This window comes from Olea europaea, chromosome 4, assembly GCF_002742605.1.
Source record: "Olea europaea var. sylvestris chromosome 4, O_europaea_v1, whole genome shotgun sequence".
Taxonomy (NCBI): domain Eukaryota; kingdom Viridiplantae; phylum Streptophyta; class Magnoliopsida; order Lamiales; family Oleaceae; genus Olea; species Olea europaea.
The window spans coordinates 17,468,310-17,484,155 of NC_036240.1; the positions used below are offsets into that span (position 1 = coordinate 17,468,310).

General features: G+C 33.5%; 2 protein-coding genes across 5 annotated transcripts; both read left to right on the plus strand.

The window, feature by feature from the left end:
- The first annotated feature begins 2,586 nt into the window (after window positions 1-2,586).
- LOC111393852 (probable GPI-anchored adhesin-like protein PGA55) lies at window positions 2,587-8,933 on the plus strand. Of its 4 annotated transcripts, XM_023019593.1 has the most exons (6): window positions 2,587-2,785; window positions 3,330-4,294; window positions 4,541-5,388; window positions 6,257-6,910; window positions 7,799-8,266; window positions 8,462-8,931. In XM_023019593.1, the coding sequence occupies exons 2-6, from the start codon at window positions 3,517-3,519 to the stop codon at window positions 8,597-8,599; spliced, it is 2,886 nt and encodes a 961-aa protein (XP_022875361.1). In that variant the 5' UTR covers window positions 2,587-2,785; window positions 3,330-3,516; the 3' UTR covers window positions 8,600-8,931. The 4 variants fall into 4 exon arrangements, with proteins under 4 accessions (XP_022875361.1, XP_022875359.1, XP_022875360.1 ...); XM_023019591.1 differs by having other exon boundaries at window positions 2,587-4,294; window positions 8,462-8,933; XM_023019592.1 differs by having other exon boundaries at window positions 2,587-4,294; window positions 7,802-8,266; window positions 8,462-8,932.
- A 5,851-nt stretch (window positions 8,934-14,784) lies between these two features.
- LOC111393108 (sugar transport protein 8-like) lies at window positions 14,785-15,566 on the plus strand. The gene is made up of 2 exons (XM_023018505.1): window positions 14,785-15,016; window positions 15,130-15,566. The coding sequence occupies exons 1-2, from the start codon at window positions 14,884-14,886 to the stop codon at window positions 15,564-15,566; spliced, it is 570 nt and encodes a 189-aa protein (XP_022874273.1). The 5' UTR covers window positions 14,785-14,883.
- The last annotated feature ends 280 nt before the right edge of the window (window positions 15,567-15,846 follow it).

Sequence of the window (15,846 nt, forward strand, 5' to 3'; positions counted from 1 at the left end):
TAGATGTATATGACATGTCAGTACTCAGTAAATCATTCTTGTATATGCTTAAGCTAAAATTTGAGAATTATATGTAAAATTTTGAATTTTTCTTAAACTTTTACTATTTGGGAAATCAATGATCATATTCAATTACCTAGTGTGAGGAAAGTCTTCGTGCATATTTATTAAGTGATTGGCAGGCAATTTGTTTTCTTCCCCCTCTTTTTTTTTTTTTTTTTTTTTAAATTTTTAAGCACAAAAAATATTCACCCAAAACAAATTGGTCATGTGCTACTTACACGTGACTTTAACGAAATTTTGGATGAAATCCATTCTATTAACCACGGGAGCAACATAAGTAAAATGTTGAGGATGTAAATTTTCTTTCTGAAAGTTGAAAACTGAAGTGTAACATAAGTCAAAGTTTATGGACCTCCATACTAAAAGCAAAGTATTTCATAACACTAAATAGTACAGATGTTCTGAAATTTGTTCATCGATTGATGTCGATTCCATGCATGCTGGCGTGGAAATGGGGTTAAAAAAAACTAACAAATTGAATTATTGGGCCAATTTTTAAAAACTGGATGACGGGATGGGCAATAAAACCTTCTCATGATATGAGATGAAAAATTATTTCAAGTTATTAAAAAATTGAGGTATATTGCTAGCGATTTTAGAGATGGCAAATTAACCCGTCCCGCTCTAAAGAGTTACCCCATCAGAGCAGGACCTGAGGAGAGGCACAAGAGGCCTCTGCCTCAGGCCCAGCATATTGGGGGCCCAATAAAAAGGTTATCCCTAAATTTGAAAATCCATCTTCAACACTCAATTATTCATCTTCCTCCACAATCCAAGGTCAGCACTACAAACTTGAATTGGAAGTACTCAACTTCTTCTGTCCAAAATCCGACCGGCAAGGGGCGACGACAACCGCGACATCCTCCAGTGGTGGTCTATTTTCGGAATCGTTCGTATTTGGTAAGTCGTTTATAATTTATTTTCCCCCAATAGCATTTAGAAGACCTGCGTGGCTCTGCCCCCGAAAAGGAGTGTTGGGTTCTTAGCCACAAGATAGAATGGAACAACCTAATCAAGGCACAATGTTTTGGGGCTATATACTTCTTCCTATGATGTGAATAGAAAATAGAAAATGAGGCAGGGCGCAGGCTTATCCTTTTATTTGGGATTAATTTCTTGAGACTTTTCTTAACATTAGTTTGAAATGTCTAAAAGCATCTTTCACACCTTCTGTAGTCAGATTACTGAACTTTAATTGACTGCATTTGGATCACTTAACTTCAATTTAATAGCACAATAGAAGTAGAACTTGCTTAGATTATATGTCTCGTACTGGTGTATGATTCTCGAAATATTGATGAATTTGAAGAAGGCTGTAGAACGATGGTAGACAGATATAACTTGTTTGATAATGATTGATTGTTGAGAATGTAAACAAACATAGACCGTTTGGTACCTTGTTATTTAAAAAGCAGCATCTAGGCAGGCATTGAGAAATAAGATAGAGAAGGAGCTTCAGGCAAATTTTAAATCATGCTCGCAAATGGTACCAACTGCAATGAAGTACGATTTTCATAAAGAAATTTGAACTATTAATGAGCACCGTCAAAATTGAAAGAGTAATGTCTATTACTTTAGTTTGAAGTGTAATTATTTGACAATGGTAAAAAACTAGGATTCCTTATACCAAATACATCATACTTACATAATGTTTGCAGCGAGATGGCATTGGAGATGGACAATCTTGCTATACGTGGTGGAGCTTTTGTCTCGTGGCTAAAAAAAAATTATTACCAATCGTACGATTTACATAAGGTGGGAAACCCAAACACGGAGACGATTGCTAAATTAACCATTGGCTTCTTATTTCGGTCGAGATGGAGGAGTGCAGCGTCAGTGGACTTTGAAAAAAAAAATTCGCTTCCGACAATTTTTCTCTGGTGTGGGGGTAAGGGTTCGTTTGATTGTAAAGATGGAATTGAATTAAATTGAAAATGAATTTAAGGGAATTAAATTGTTTAGAAATTATTTTCCTGGGAATTGTAAATTAATTGTGTTTGATTGGTATAATTTTTCATGTGAAAAATGTTGAAATAAAAGTGTCTTTTGGGTTTCATTTAGCTTTGTTTTACATTAAAATTGTCAATTAAAGGGATATATTTTACAAGTATTGGGAATGAAATTTGTTTTCATTGCCAAATAAAAAATTTCAAGAAATTTAAGAAAATAATCTATCTTTTGGTGTTCGTTTGACTTTGTTTTACATGAAAATTGTCAATTAAAGGGAAATATTTCTTAAAATTTGTTTCCATTACCAAAAAAAAAATTCGAAAAAAAAATATAGTTACAGTGGCTAGAATTCGAATTCTCACCAATGTGGTGTAAATTCGAATTCTATAAAAACATGGAAAATTGTTAGTTCTCGAAAAAAACAAAAAAGCAAATTCCTTGAAAAAAAGTCTATCAAACACCCTAAGAGATGAAAAATGGAATTGATTTTTCATTTTTCATGGAAAACTTGGTACAATCGAACATGGTAAGTGAAAATAATAAGGTTTCTTTCTAATTGGGCCAGTTCAAAGTTTTGACCTATCTTTTTCCCCCCCATAAACTTGCCATGTCATCATGTCAACCGCCAGGTAAATTAAAGGGTACACATAGCGCGATTGATACCGGCGAAATAGGAAAACAGTAATAGACATGTCCTTAAATACAGGATCAAATGAAGCTGTCAGCCAAACAGAAATTTTCTATATTTAGACGAGCTCATTGACATTTTCAGGTAAAAATTGCGAATATTGTTTAATATTTTTCACCATGTATAGGCTTCAAACCAGGAATTGTGGCACATAATTTACACAAACTCGCACCCAAGAAAGTAATTTGGTAGATTTTCGAATGAGGGTTTTTTTCGTAATCTCCTTTTCCGTTCTTTGATTATCTGTTTTTCTTTTCTCTTTTATTTAATACTTTTAGGATTTGGTTGAGCTTTCTCTTTTCAAATGTATGAAATAAGATTGTAATTAAGTACAGTGCAAAATAATAGTTTGATTATAAGATAATATTTTTATAAAATTGAAATGATTCTTTGAAAAGTAAGTCATTTTGTAAATAAAGAAAATGGATGTTAATGCAAATGATGTTCAAGTTTTTTTAAAGAAAATACTGAATTTTTCTTCCAAAACTTTCGTTAGTTTTGCTATAAAATATCCATTTGTATCATTAACTTTATTATTTTTATTTCTCATGTACATAATTTTTCCATCAGTGTTCTGGTTTTTGATTTATTTGTTTCCCTTTATTGTTTCTACTGCTGTTATTTTTAGAATCTTTCCTAGTCTTTATAAAAGGGATGAGAAGAATAATAATGGAGAACCTTGTGGAACAATTGTTGGTAGAAATGGGAAGTCTTTGGTTCATGTTTGCTCTGTTAGACGAAGAAGGGCGAAAGACATTAGAAGAGAAGATGATAATTCACAAAACAATGTGGATGAGAAAAGTACTATTTTCTCAATGAATGTCAATTATGATTTGGTTGACAAACATGCCTTGGTAGAAGAATACCCAAAAGAAATTCGGGAGGTGGAGGTCGATTCTTCATCTAATCCCTCCCAATGTTCCTACTTGTGTACATCTAAGAGTCCAAAATCAAAATTTGGTAATGGCTCCTATGGAAGGTCTAAAAAATTTAATTTTGGTAGAATTGAAATAGGAAATTTAGAGGACTCTGAAGATGAAGAGGAGGCAAGAGAAGCTGGTAATAAAGCTGTGGAATGGATTGTGGATGATCAAAAGAATCTCATGGATCTTGGGATTTCAGAGATTGAAAGGAATAAAAGATTGGAGAGCCTAATTGCCAGACGGAAAGCCAGGAAATTGTTCAGTCTTCAGGTTAGAAGGACACTGAGGAACATGAGTAGCAACGATCCCGCGGGCCAAATCGCTCATATTACTATACCTAAAAACAATCTTCTTCGAAATAACATTGGTCAGTTTTCACCTGGTCCAGGCTCGGCTCCTTCTGTTTTAATACCTATGCGCAATCCTTTCGATCTTCCTTATGATCCATTTGAGGAAAAACCTGATCTCACGCGGGACAGTTTCAATCAAGAGTTTATGGCAGTTCAGATCAAGGACGTACTGTTCTGCAGGCACGAGAGTTTCAGTTTAGGGGCTCCCTTACCCAAAGAATTCGTGCAGGATTGTGCAGAAACCTCAGCGTATTGTGACTTTGGATTGAGACAGAGAGCTTTGAAAGGAATTGCATGCTCCAAACCAGGATGCAAATTAGGTAAACAAAATCTTTATTATTTTGGACCTTTCCATGTTACTGCTGTTCCGCTGTATGATATATATTGTAGTTTGTGACTGTAGTGAAAAATATGAATGATAATTCATTGTTCCCTTTAAAATAACTAAAGAATAAAAATAATGTTAAAAATGGACAAAAGCAACAACAGAGGAAAAATGCAAGATAACTAAATATAGGTAATTTAGTTTCACGAAACTGAATCACTATAAAACCTTTTGATTACAGAGAGCAAATTCAATGGGATAGTAGAGCCAGAACCATTTCAAGAACCTAAATCTAAGACAAAAGTTGACAGTGCTGATGATCAGATCAAAGAATTCATCCAAGTGTGTGAGCAAGGACTTGAACCACATAATGAAATAGATAACGTTGAAGTGCAGACAAAACCAATTCCGATTGAAGATATCAATGGTAGGCCAAGCTCATCTTCTTCCTCAGAAGAGGATGAACTATTCTACAAGATGGACAAAGATGCAGTATTGAAATCTATTGCTTCTCCGGCTATTGGGATCATTGCTGAAGATAAGGAGAATAATGGCCAAACAGGTGACCATTCAAATTATGACGATCCCCATTTGGCGAAGACCAGGTTACAGAAGCGCCTCTATTATGCTAACAAGACACTGCACCATCACACTCGTGCCCTTTCCATTCCATCTGACTTGCAAGTGGAGTTTTCAGAAGTAAGTTGTCCTCAAACGCATGATGAAGACTTATCATATCAGGATGAAGAAATTTCAATATACGATATGGACTTGGATAAGGAGATTACCTCGAGTAGTGAAGACTTGTTGGCAGCGTCATCTCACCTATCTGGAATAGATGAAAATGAATCAGAAGTGCATGAGATCAGTGATAAAGATATCATGGAAGTTGGATTTTCAAGAATTAACAAGTTTGAGGATAAGACACTGTCAAACACACTGGCAAAGAAAGTCACTGAACAAAATTCTATTGGTGCAAATTCATTTTCGCCTTCTAAGACTGACTTTTCTAACAGCTATCAGGGCTGTACAACCGACTTCAATGCAAAGATTCATGGAGAATTGCAGAGCTATTCAGTTTCTGCACAGGTACTATCACATGAAATTTTTTAGTTTCTGGTACATGAGAGAGCATAAAGTCAACATGAGACATAGTGAATCACCCATCACATGGAAATTATTCGTGAATACAAGTAGAGTCAAAATTTTGGACAGTAAATGTTTTCATACTCAATCCTAGATCTAGAGTTTAGCTGGTTCAGACATGATGCTTTTTAGTTCCAGTATGTTAAGAATAAGGGCACTAGATTAGCCAATTGATAACTCTTAACCAAAATAAATTGTCCTGGGAGGCTTCTCCCCTCGTGGCTTTAATATTGATACGACATGGCATGAAAATTAAGTATTGGAGTGATTAGATGGATCTCATTTATGTCAATCCATCAATTTCAGATTTCCTCCATATATGTTTACTGTTGCACCTTATTCTTAAAACTATGCCAAAGTTGCACCTTGTGCTTGTTATCAATGTGTCATACTAGTGCCACGCTTCATTCAGCCTTCCATGTTTGTCCCACATTGTAAAATTACAACCTAACAAGCTAATAGGAGCCCTTGGGCAGCCTTTCAACCGACTGCCATCTGCTTTTGAGATGGATGATTTAATACAAATCATTTCTTTTGAGAGAGACTATTCAAATCTGTCAGAAAACCTTCATGTGTAATTGTCACAAACTAAAGCTCCAAACCTTCATATGTATGCGTTACAAACTAAAGCTTCAAACTCATCTAGATCATAGCAAGACGATGGATAATGAAGTTGTAATTTATCTTAGGATGGTTTTTCTCATTTGGTTTTCTTTTAAACATTGAGTTACTTGTGTATTCTGCATTTTTTTGAGGGTCCAAATGCTAAAATCATTTGTGCTTTTTCTTTTGGGGGTGTGTTGATGAATAGGAACCTTCTGATCCCTGTGAGAAGTTGAAGAGTGAGTTGAGTGCAATTTGCGATGTAAATGGTTCTCTGCAGTATGATATAGGAAACCAGTCAGAACAGTCTTTAACAATTGATTCAGATTCAACTGAACACATTGGAAGTCAATCTGAGAAACAGGATAAGTGTTGTCGCATGTTAGAATCCACTGCTTCGATATCTGATAACCGAATGACTTCTGAAGATTCTGACAACAGATTGAAAAAAGATATTGAACATGAAGAGGTGGCGACTGCTTCAACACCGTTTGAGGATCATAACAATCTCGAATTACTTCAACATACTGAAGATCAGCTACATTCTTCCGAAGTTGGAACTTCTGGGACTTCTCTGGTGTCTGATGATCCCCAAGCACCTGTATCACCAATGAATGAACAAATTCCTGCTGACCCAAGTTTATGCACATCCCCCCAATCTGTACTACAACAAAACTTTTCCATGGATAACCTATCAGAATTTCAGCAAAATATACAAATGGAGATTGGGCAGTTTAACATGGTAGTAGAAAACAACATGCTGAATGAAATTAGAACTGAAGTTTCCGGTGAAATTTTGTCCCAAAGTTCAATGCCGTCGGAGGATTCAAACTACCCACGTAATGGTGCAGATATCGAACAGGTTTGCCAAAACTCTTAAGGAAAACATAAAACCATGTGAATACCCATGTCAAGACTTTGGAAGATTGATTCTTATTTTTTTTGGAATATATAGAAATATTTGATGTCATTACTTTGTTGTGACTATCTTTTGTTTCTATATTAGAATTGACATGCCCATTTTTCATGAATACTGTACATTACATCAATGTCTAACCAGCCAAGAAAAATATACACAAGTATTATGTACATAAACTATGTTTTCAGGTCCCGATTTACCTAAATTACCATTTATATGCTTTTCCTGAATATTTTTTATAACACACGATTCATCCTTATGTCTCAACATTGGGAGTAGTATTTATTTGTATCAGATGTTTATTCAGATAATTACTTCGAAAATAAAGAATAATTTTTCTTATTTAATGAAATCGGAATCTAAAGCTAGAGATGGGACGGGAAAAATCCACATAATGCTAAAATCTTGCATATAACCAAATTTAGGAGCTATCTTGATATGACCAGGAATGTCTAATGTAATAAAAAGTAAAATCCACATAAATATGCTTCTGTTTTTTCCTGCGAACAGCATATTCCATTAGTCCCAATATAATGGAACCAATAGGAACCTGGCTCTAAAAATAATCCCTTGAACAAAGCAAGGTCATAGTCATGTCCAATGCAATGGAGTTATGTACCGTCAATTGGTCTTTGATAAAGGGGATTTTTCGTTAGGTTTGATTCACAGGGTTGTGGTCAATTATGCTTTAATTCTTTTTGCTCTGCTGAATTATCTGTTTGAGGTTGGGATATTTTCTTGTAATCGGTGTTTAATATTGAATATTCTTCCGAGTCATATGGTCTTTTCAGATAATTTCTTCATTTTATTTTTTGACCGTAGTTTTTTTAGCAGGAATCTTCCCATCATCAAGAGAAGCCTACCGGAGAAGTTGACACACATATTGATATTGATGAACCAACTAATTACGAGGATCAAATGCAAAACGTGGTACTATGTGAAGATACTGGACATGAGAACCAGTTGAATTATCCAATGGACTGTGAAGAATGTGGCAAAGCTACAACTTCAGAAAGTTATGAAGTGGCCAAAATTGAGCTTCAAAAATTTGCTGATGACAGAACTCCTATTGCCTCGTCAATATTAGTGGAAGAGAATGGTAACTCGGGGACCCATAAAAAGTCTGAAGAGGATGAAGAAGCTATACGCCATGCAAATACATACGGTTCAACGCTAGGCAATGCAGTAAAATTAGAAATTAGTACTAGTAATGGAGAAAGCCGTGATGAAACTATCCTATTAGGTGTTCCAAAAGAGAGAAGCGATACAGAGAATTCTATAATTTGCGTTACAACAGATGTAAGCTATTGTTGTGCAGCAGTCTTTTTATTTGGCAACATAGAAAAAAGAAAAAAAAAAACCTCGTACCAACCTGCAGTAAGAATCTACTAGGTCAACACATGCACAGGCACTCAGAATGATTGATGAACTTATATTTTTATTGCTCAACAAAATGTAGGTCTCACATTGTCTACATTTGGTGATACTGTGCAGGAACCATCAAATTCTTCATCGAGAAGCATTGAGGAATCCACAAGCGTTTGCATAGTGAATAAACCAATAACTAACAAGAGAAGTGAATGCAGCCCAGAGGGTACGTATGGTGGATTTGAAGAAGAATCAAAAAGATAAAAGTAAGACCAGATTCTGTTAGCGAAAAATTCATTGCAGCCAAGTTTAGCTTAGATGACTACGAATGCGGTAGGAGTTGATTTCACATGTTCGCTGTTGGAAATCAAAGTTTAGTCTGTATTTAGTTAGTGGCTAGAGTAAAACTTTTACTAGTAAGTGATTACATTAGTATTTTTATACCTTTTGTAGCATAGCAGTGTTGTCGTTGCAGATGGTTCTGCAGTGAAACAAGCTAAACTCGTCAAGTTCATTCTGAGAATTTATTATAAGGAAACTATTGCCAATCTAAACACTGCATCTGTTTATTTGTATTTTGTCCTCAATGAACTACTTGATGTGCAAGCATATGTGACTTTTTTCGTAATTGATCTAGCTGATATTTTCTAAAGATAATACTGTCTAGCATCGGTTTAGGTGGCAGCGAGGATTTATCTTAAATTCTCCAATTATTTAAATATGCATTTTAAGTTTATAGGACAAGTCTGGGTGGACCCTTACTGGCTCCTAGAATAGTGGTAAGTATCACGGGGCTTAAAGCATTACTTTAATCTTCAACTGCTTGATGAAGACTCAACCTGTGAGATTTTTGCTACATCCATTTTTAATGTGGTATTTTAAGTTCATAATTGTAGGTACTCATACCATTTTCGACAAAATAAAGAAACATGAGTCTCAATATTCCATTTATCCAGAATTTACAAAAAAGCTGGCCAAACTTAGAATGTATAATCAACTGCCATCTATATATTATTCTATTTGTACTTTCGAAAGATAGTTGGACAAGTTTCCAAATCTTGTAGAATCCATGTAAAAAGGTTGAACCTCAATCTTGAGGATCCTCACTACTCCGCCCCTGGAGCATCGTGAAGGAGATAAATCGTGAGATGTATTCCAATAGACCAGAGAACAAAAACTTGCCCGTATATAGTTGCCCACAAAGAGTCCAATTCCATATCTCAGGAATCGAATTCTCATATTACGATTGTCAGCAAGATTGAGATTACTTCACTCTCATCATTTGAATCCATGTAAGATACACTTGAGATTTCTTATTATTTGAAAATCTCAAAGACTTGAACTATTTTTTCTTTTGGTAAACACATTCTTCTTTTGACTTTGTGAATGACAATTTGAGTAAAAGTAAGGTATGAGTACCTATTTTCGAAATTAAAGGGTACAAAAAATATGAAAAAAGAACTTCTTGGTGGGAGTATTGTACAACATTTCTCGTGTATAAGAAGAATACATAAATGATTAGAAATTGATTTTTGAGAAATTACGAAGTGAATTGATGCTCTTGTGATTGTGAGATAGCAAAATCCTTTGATTAACAATAAAAGTGTTGAAGATAAGAAACCACATGTTTTGAATCCTGAATTTCAAAGCTCGTTAAAATTTTATTTGCTTGAATTCTTGGACTTGGGCTCAACTTGACTCGGCTTTGAATCTCCAAGACTTTTAAGTATCACGGGGCTTAAAGCATTACTTTAATCTTCAACTGCTTGATGAAGACTCAACCTGTGAGATTTTTGCTACATCCATTTTTAATGTGGTATTTTAAGTTCATAATTATAGGTACTCATACCATTTTCGACAAAATAAAGAAACATGAGTCTCAATATTCCATTTATCCAGAATTTACAAAAAAGCTGGCCAAACTTAGAATGTATAATCAACTGCCATCTATATATTATTCTATTTGTACTTTCGAAAGATAGTTGGACAAGTTTCCAAATCTTGTAGAATCCATGTAAAAAGGTTGAACCTCAATCTTGAGGATCCTCACTACTCCGCCCCTGGAGCATCGTGAAGGAGATAAATCGTGAGATGTATTCCAATAGACCAGAGAACAAAAACTTGCCCGTATATAGTTGCCCACAAAGAGTCCAATTCCATATCTCAGGAATCGAATTCTCATATTACGATTGTCAGCAAGATTGAGATTACTTCACTCTCATCATTTGAATCCATGTAAGATACACTTGAGATTTCTTATTATTTGAAAATCTCAAAGACTTGAACTATTTTTTCTTTTGGTAAACACATTCTTCTTTTGACTTTGTGAATGACAATTTGAGTAAAAGTAAGGTATGAGTACCTATTTTCGAAATTAAAGGGTACAAAAAATATGAAAAAAGAACTTCTTGGTGGGAGTATTGTACAACATTTCTCGTGTATAAGAAGAATACATAAATGATTAGAAATTGATTTTTGAGAAATTACGAAGTGAATTGATGCTCTTGTGATTGTGAGATAGCAAAATCCTTTGATTAACAATAAAAGTGTTGAAGATAAGAAACCACATGTTTTGAATCCTGAATTTCAAAGCTCGTTAAAATTTTATTTGCTTGAATTCTTGGACTTGGGCTCAACTTGACTCGGCTTTGAATCTCCAAGACTTTGACTTGAATTTTGGAATTGGAACTTGAACTTGATTTGAAAAAGACTTTATTTTATTCTCGAACTTGAACTTAAGGGATTTTCTTCTCTTTCTTCCTTCGAAATTGATCCAATTCAATCTTTGAAATCGAACCAAATCAAACCAAATCGGTTTTGGTCCATTTGATTTGGTTAATTGGTGTAAACATTGGTGCGAGTTAAAAATAAAAAATTGTCTACTAATTTTGGATTAAAATGTTCTCTCCTATATATATATATATATATATATATATATTTTGCTTGCGTAGTGCATATTAATACTATATATAATGTAAATGGTAAATGGTCAATTTTTCGAAAACCTTCCTATATATCATATAGTTACCAACAAACAATTACACAAAAATAAATAGTGATGGATATATAGTTGCCCACAAAGAGTCCAATTCCATATCTCAGGAATCGAACTCTCATATTACGATTGCCAGCAAGATTGAGATTACTTCACTCTCATCATTTGAATCCATGTAAGATACACTTGAGATTTCTTATTATTTGAAAATCTCAAAGACTTGAACTATTTTTTCTTTTGGTAAACACATTCTTCTTTTGACTTTGTGAATGACAATTTGAGTAAAAGTAAGGTATGAGTACCTATTTTCGAAATTAAAGGGTACAAAAAATATGAAAAAAGAACTTCTTGGTGGGAGTATTGTACAACATTTCTCGTGTATAAGAAGAATACATAAATGATTAGAAATTGATTTTTGAGAAATTACGAAGTGAATTGATGCTCTTGTGATTGTGAGATAGCAAAATCCTTTGATTAACAATAAAAGTGTTGAAGATAAGAAACCACATGTTTTGAATCCTGAATTTCAAAGCTCGTTAAAATTTTATTTGCTTGAATTCTTGGACTTGGGCTCAACTTGACTCGGCTTTGAATCTCCAAGACTTTGACTTGAATTTTGGAATTGGAACTTGAACTTGATTTGAAAAAGACTTTATTTTATTCTCGAACTTGAACTTAAGGGATTTTCTTCTCTTTCTTCCTTCGAAATTGATCCAATTCAATCTTTGAAATCGAACCAAATCAAACCAAATCGGTTTTGGTCCATTTGATTTGGTTAATTGGTGTAAACATTGGTGCGAGTTAAAAATAAAAAATTGTCTACTAATTTTGGATTAAAAAGTTCTCTCCTATATATATATATATTTTGCTTGCGTAGTGCATATTAATACTATATATAATGTAAATGGTAAATGGTCAATTTTTCGAAAACCTTCCTATATATCATATAGTTGCCAACAAACAATTACACAAAAATAAATAGTGATGGAAAAAAAAAAAAAAAAAACCGGCCCCGAAATGGTTGGCGAGGCAGGGCGAGTTGGGGCATGTGGTGAGATGGAGCGAGGATGCCCCACTCCGAACCTGTCCCGTGAAGGGAAAAAAGTAAAAATAATTTTATTTTTAAACAATTCACCCGTCAAAAATCCATTTTAAATTTGTATTTTATTCTTTAATAATGACATAACTCGAAATTTTAAAAATGTAGAAAAAATAAAAAATATATAAAAAATAAAATGAGACAACAAACGAGGCAAAAAGTTGTCCCTGCCCTATCTAAGGCAGGGCGAGATGGGGCGGAGTGAGGGTGTCCCGTCCCGAACCCACCATGTTGCCATCCCTAAAAATGAAAGTAAGGTTACAATTTAAATTTGAAGTTTACATCAAACACTTCTTCTTATTGCTTTCTAATCTTTTGATATTTGAAGTTTTTGTAGAAAAAGTATAGACGATAAACAAATTATTTGGAAAAAAAAAATCATGTTTGTGTTTTTATTATTTTGTTTTTCTAAGTTTAAAGAGATGAATTTGAAAATAAAAATATATATATTAGTGGATTGGGTCGATTAATTGACGGGTTGTTGCTTAAACCGAAACCAACCCGACCTTAATGGTTAAAATTAATTTAACCAAACTGATTTATTTATTTATTTATTTATTTTTCCTTCCAAACCAACTCAAATCACCTTGACTCGGCTTGGTTTGGTCAGTTATTTTATTTTAAATTGTTTTTGCCCACCCCTACATGTAATCACCCATGTTTTATCTATTTATTTTAAATTTAATTTAATGAGTTCAAAAAAGTTGATTGACTTTTTAATGTAGGATTTGCTTTCTATATGGGCTTCTTGTAAAACAGATAGCCTTTAGTAGACTTGAAATTTAGTAAACTTAAATGGATTGCTTGTTTAAAATCGATCCAATCCATTTAATTGTTTTATTTATTTTTTATGTTCACAAGTATCCTTTTACATTTATCATTTTTTTTTTAATTTCTCCCGAGTTTGTAAAGACGCGGATGAAGAGAGAGCATAATAAACCATATCCGAAGGGGAAGGATAATAACCTCTAGCAAGAATTAGGCTTGATGAGGTACGCTTATGACAAGGGACGATAATGGTCTTGTGTTTAATAATCCCACTTTCAACTAGTCGAAATGACCTTCTGAAGTTGATAAAATGAATGATGTACTTGTTTAGCTAAAAGAATTATATTTGATAATTATGTGATAAAATTAAAAAAAAAGTGAAAATAGTATTACAATATTGGGAACAAATTTGGTAAATTTTAACATGGAAATAAACAAATTTTATCCTCAAATATTTATACAAGAAAGAGTCAATTTAGACTGGTCAAAGGTTCTTTGGAATATAATTCGGCGCCAGTTATGAAAAGAAAATGTAACAATAAACGAAAAATCAAAAATTCTTTTTTTACCCTTTTCTTGTTTAATTATATTTTCCCTTTTTCTTCTCCCACTAAGTATTTCTCTTTTTTCTTAGATTTCTTAGATACATTTAACTCCCAGAATAGTTAAAGTAATGTTATCCTATTAGAATCGTGCCATTAATATTTACAATCTCGCAAGAATTCCGTGTTTGGCACATATTAAAATCAAAATTTTAATGGATTTTGTAAAAAATGATGAATGTGTGTTAAAAAATTGTGGTAAATCTTATGAAATATGTGGTTAAAATTAATCGTAACTTTTCTTCTGATTTTATTCAGAATTTTTAGTGGTACCAAACATGGGCATAATACAATCATTATTCTATTGTTACAACGAGTGTGACGATTTTACAATACTATCTCTAACATGCAAGAGTTGTAATTATTTTACAATATTATCTCTGACAAACATAAGTGTCACTTTAGGTATTACGCACTACAGTTTAGTCATCGACAAGGTCAAAACGAAAAATCTTAATAATTTTACAAGTTAGTATAAGTATCTCCATATCCATATCCATATCCATAATATAAAAGAAATCATAAGTTCCAACCTTGTTAAAGTAACATTGTGAAACTAGGTGTTTCTATTTATTCTTAGATGCATTAAACGCCCAACATTGTTAAGTAACATCATCCTATTAGAATCATGCCATTAATATTCATAATTCAGAAAGAATTATAATACAATCGTTATTCTAGTGTAATATCTCTTACATGCAAGAGTTATTATTTTACAACATCATCTCTGACAAAAATAAGTGTCATTTTAGGTATTACGTACTTTAGTTTCACTGAAATTAGTCGTCAACAAGGTTAAAATATAAAATCTTAAAATACACTAAAATCATAATAATTTTACACGTCAGTATAATTATCTCTATCCATATCCATAATGTAGAAGGAATCATTAGTTCCAACAGAACTCTAACAGGATCAAACCTAACCTCCGGTACAGTATATAAGTTGTTAAGATAGTGAAACCTAGTCCAAACAAACGCTCACCCCTTTCTCTCCTGCTTTTGCTTTTGCTTCTTCTTCATCTTCATTATCATCGTCATCATCCCAAATTTTCACTCATTCTCAGAACCCTAACAAAGCAACCATGGCTCCCCAAATCATGTCCCTCGAAAAAGGGGGTCAAGACTTCCCCGCAAAGCTCACAACACAAGTCGTTGTTTGTTCCATCATTGCAGCGTTTGGTGGTCTTATGTTTGGCTATGACATTGGTATTTCAGGTTCGCAATCCTTAATCGTACGTACGTACGTACTTTTTTTTTTTCTTTTTTTTTTCTGGGACGAGGGATTCCCAGTAAGTGCGAACGGTATATAACATGTTATCTATTTTCAGGAGGAGTTACATCCATGGATGATTTCTTGTTGAAGTTCTTTCCAGTTGTGTACACGAAGAAGCACAGAGCAAAAGAGAATAACTACTGCAAATATGACAATCAACTTCTTCAATTATTCACTTCAAGTTTGTACCTTGCGGCTGTGGTTTGCTGTTTCTTTGCATCAAAATGTTGCAAGAAGTTTGGAAGAAAACCTACCATGCAATTGGCAGCCTTTTTCTTCTTTATCGGTGTTATTCTCGATGCCGCGGCAATGAATCTTCCGATGCTCATTGTTGGACGGCTTTGTTTGGGTGCAGGTGTTGGATTTGGAAACCAGGTATTGATTGACTGTGATATAAATCATATAATATTTATGTATCTATATGTCATGTCTTTTTCAAGTGATCTGAAACTTTTTTCCACAACATCTGGATGTATTTTATGGCTGCATTAGGATTTTTTTTTTTTTTTAATCTGTTTTTCTGATTCCTGTATACTATGTGGATATCATTAGGATTTTGAGAAAGTTATTTTATGTATTTTTTTTAAAGATACTCACATTATATTAGCATTTAATTTCATTGAAGTTATTCAATAGAAATAACTATTACAGTCAATTATTTGTCAAGATGATCGATACATTTACCATCTTGTCCAAAATTTTAGACGAGATGATTAAGCCCTCATTGAATTAAATTTCATTTTTATCTCTCTTATTTTCAATCACACAATTT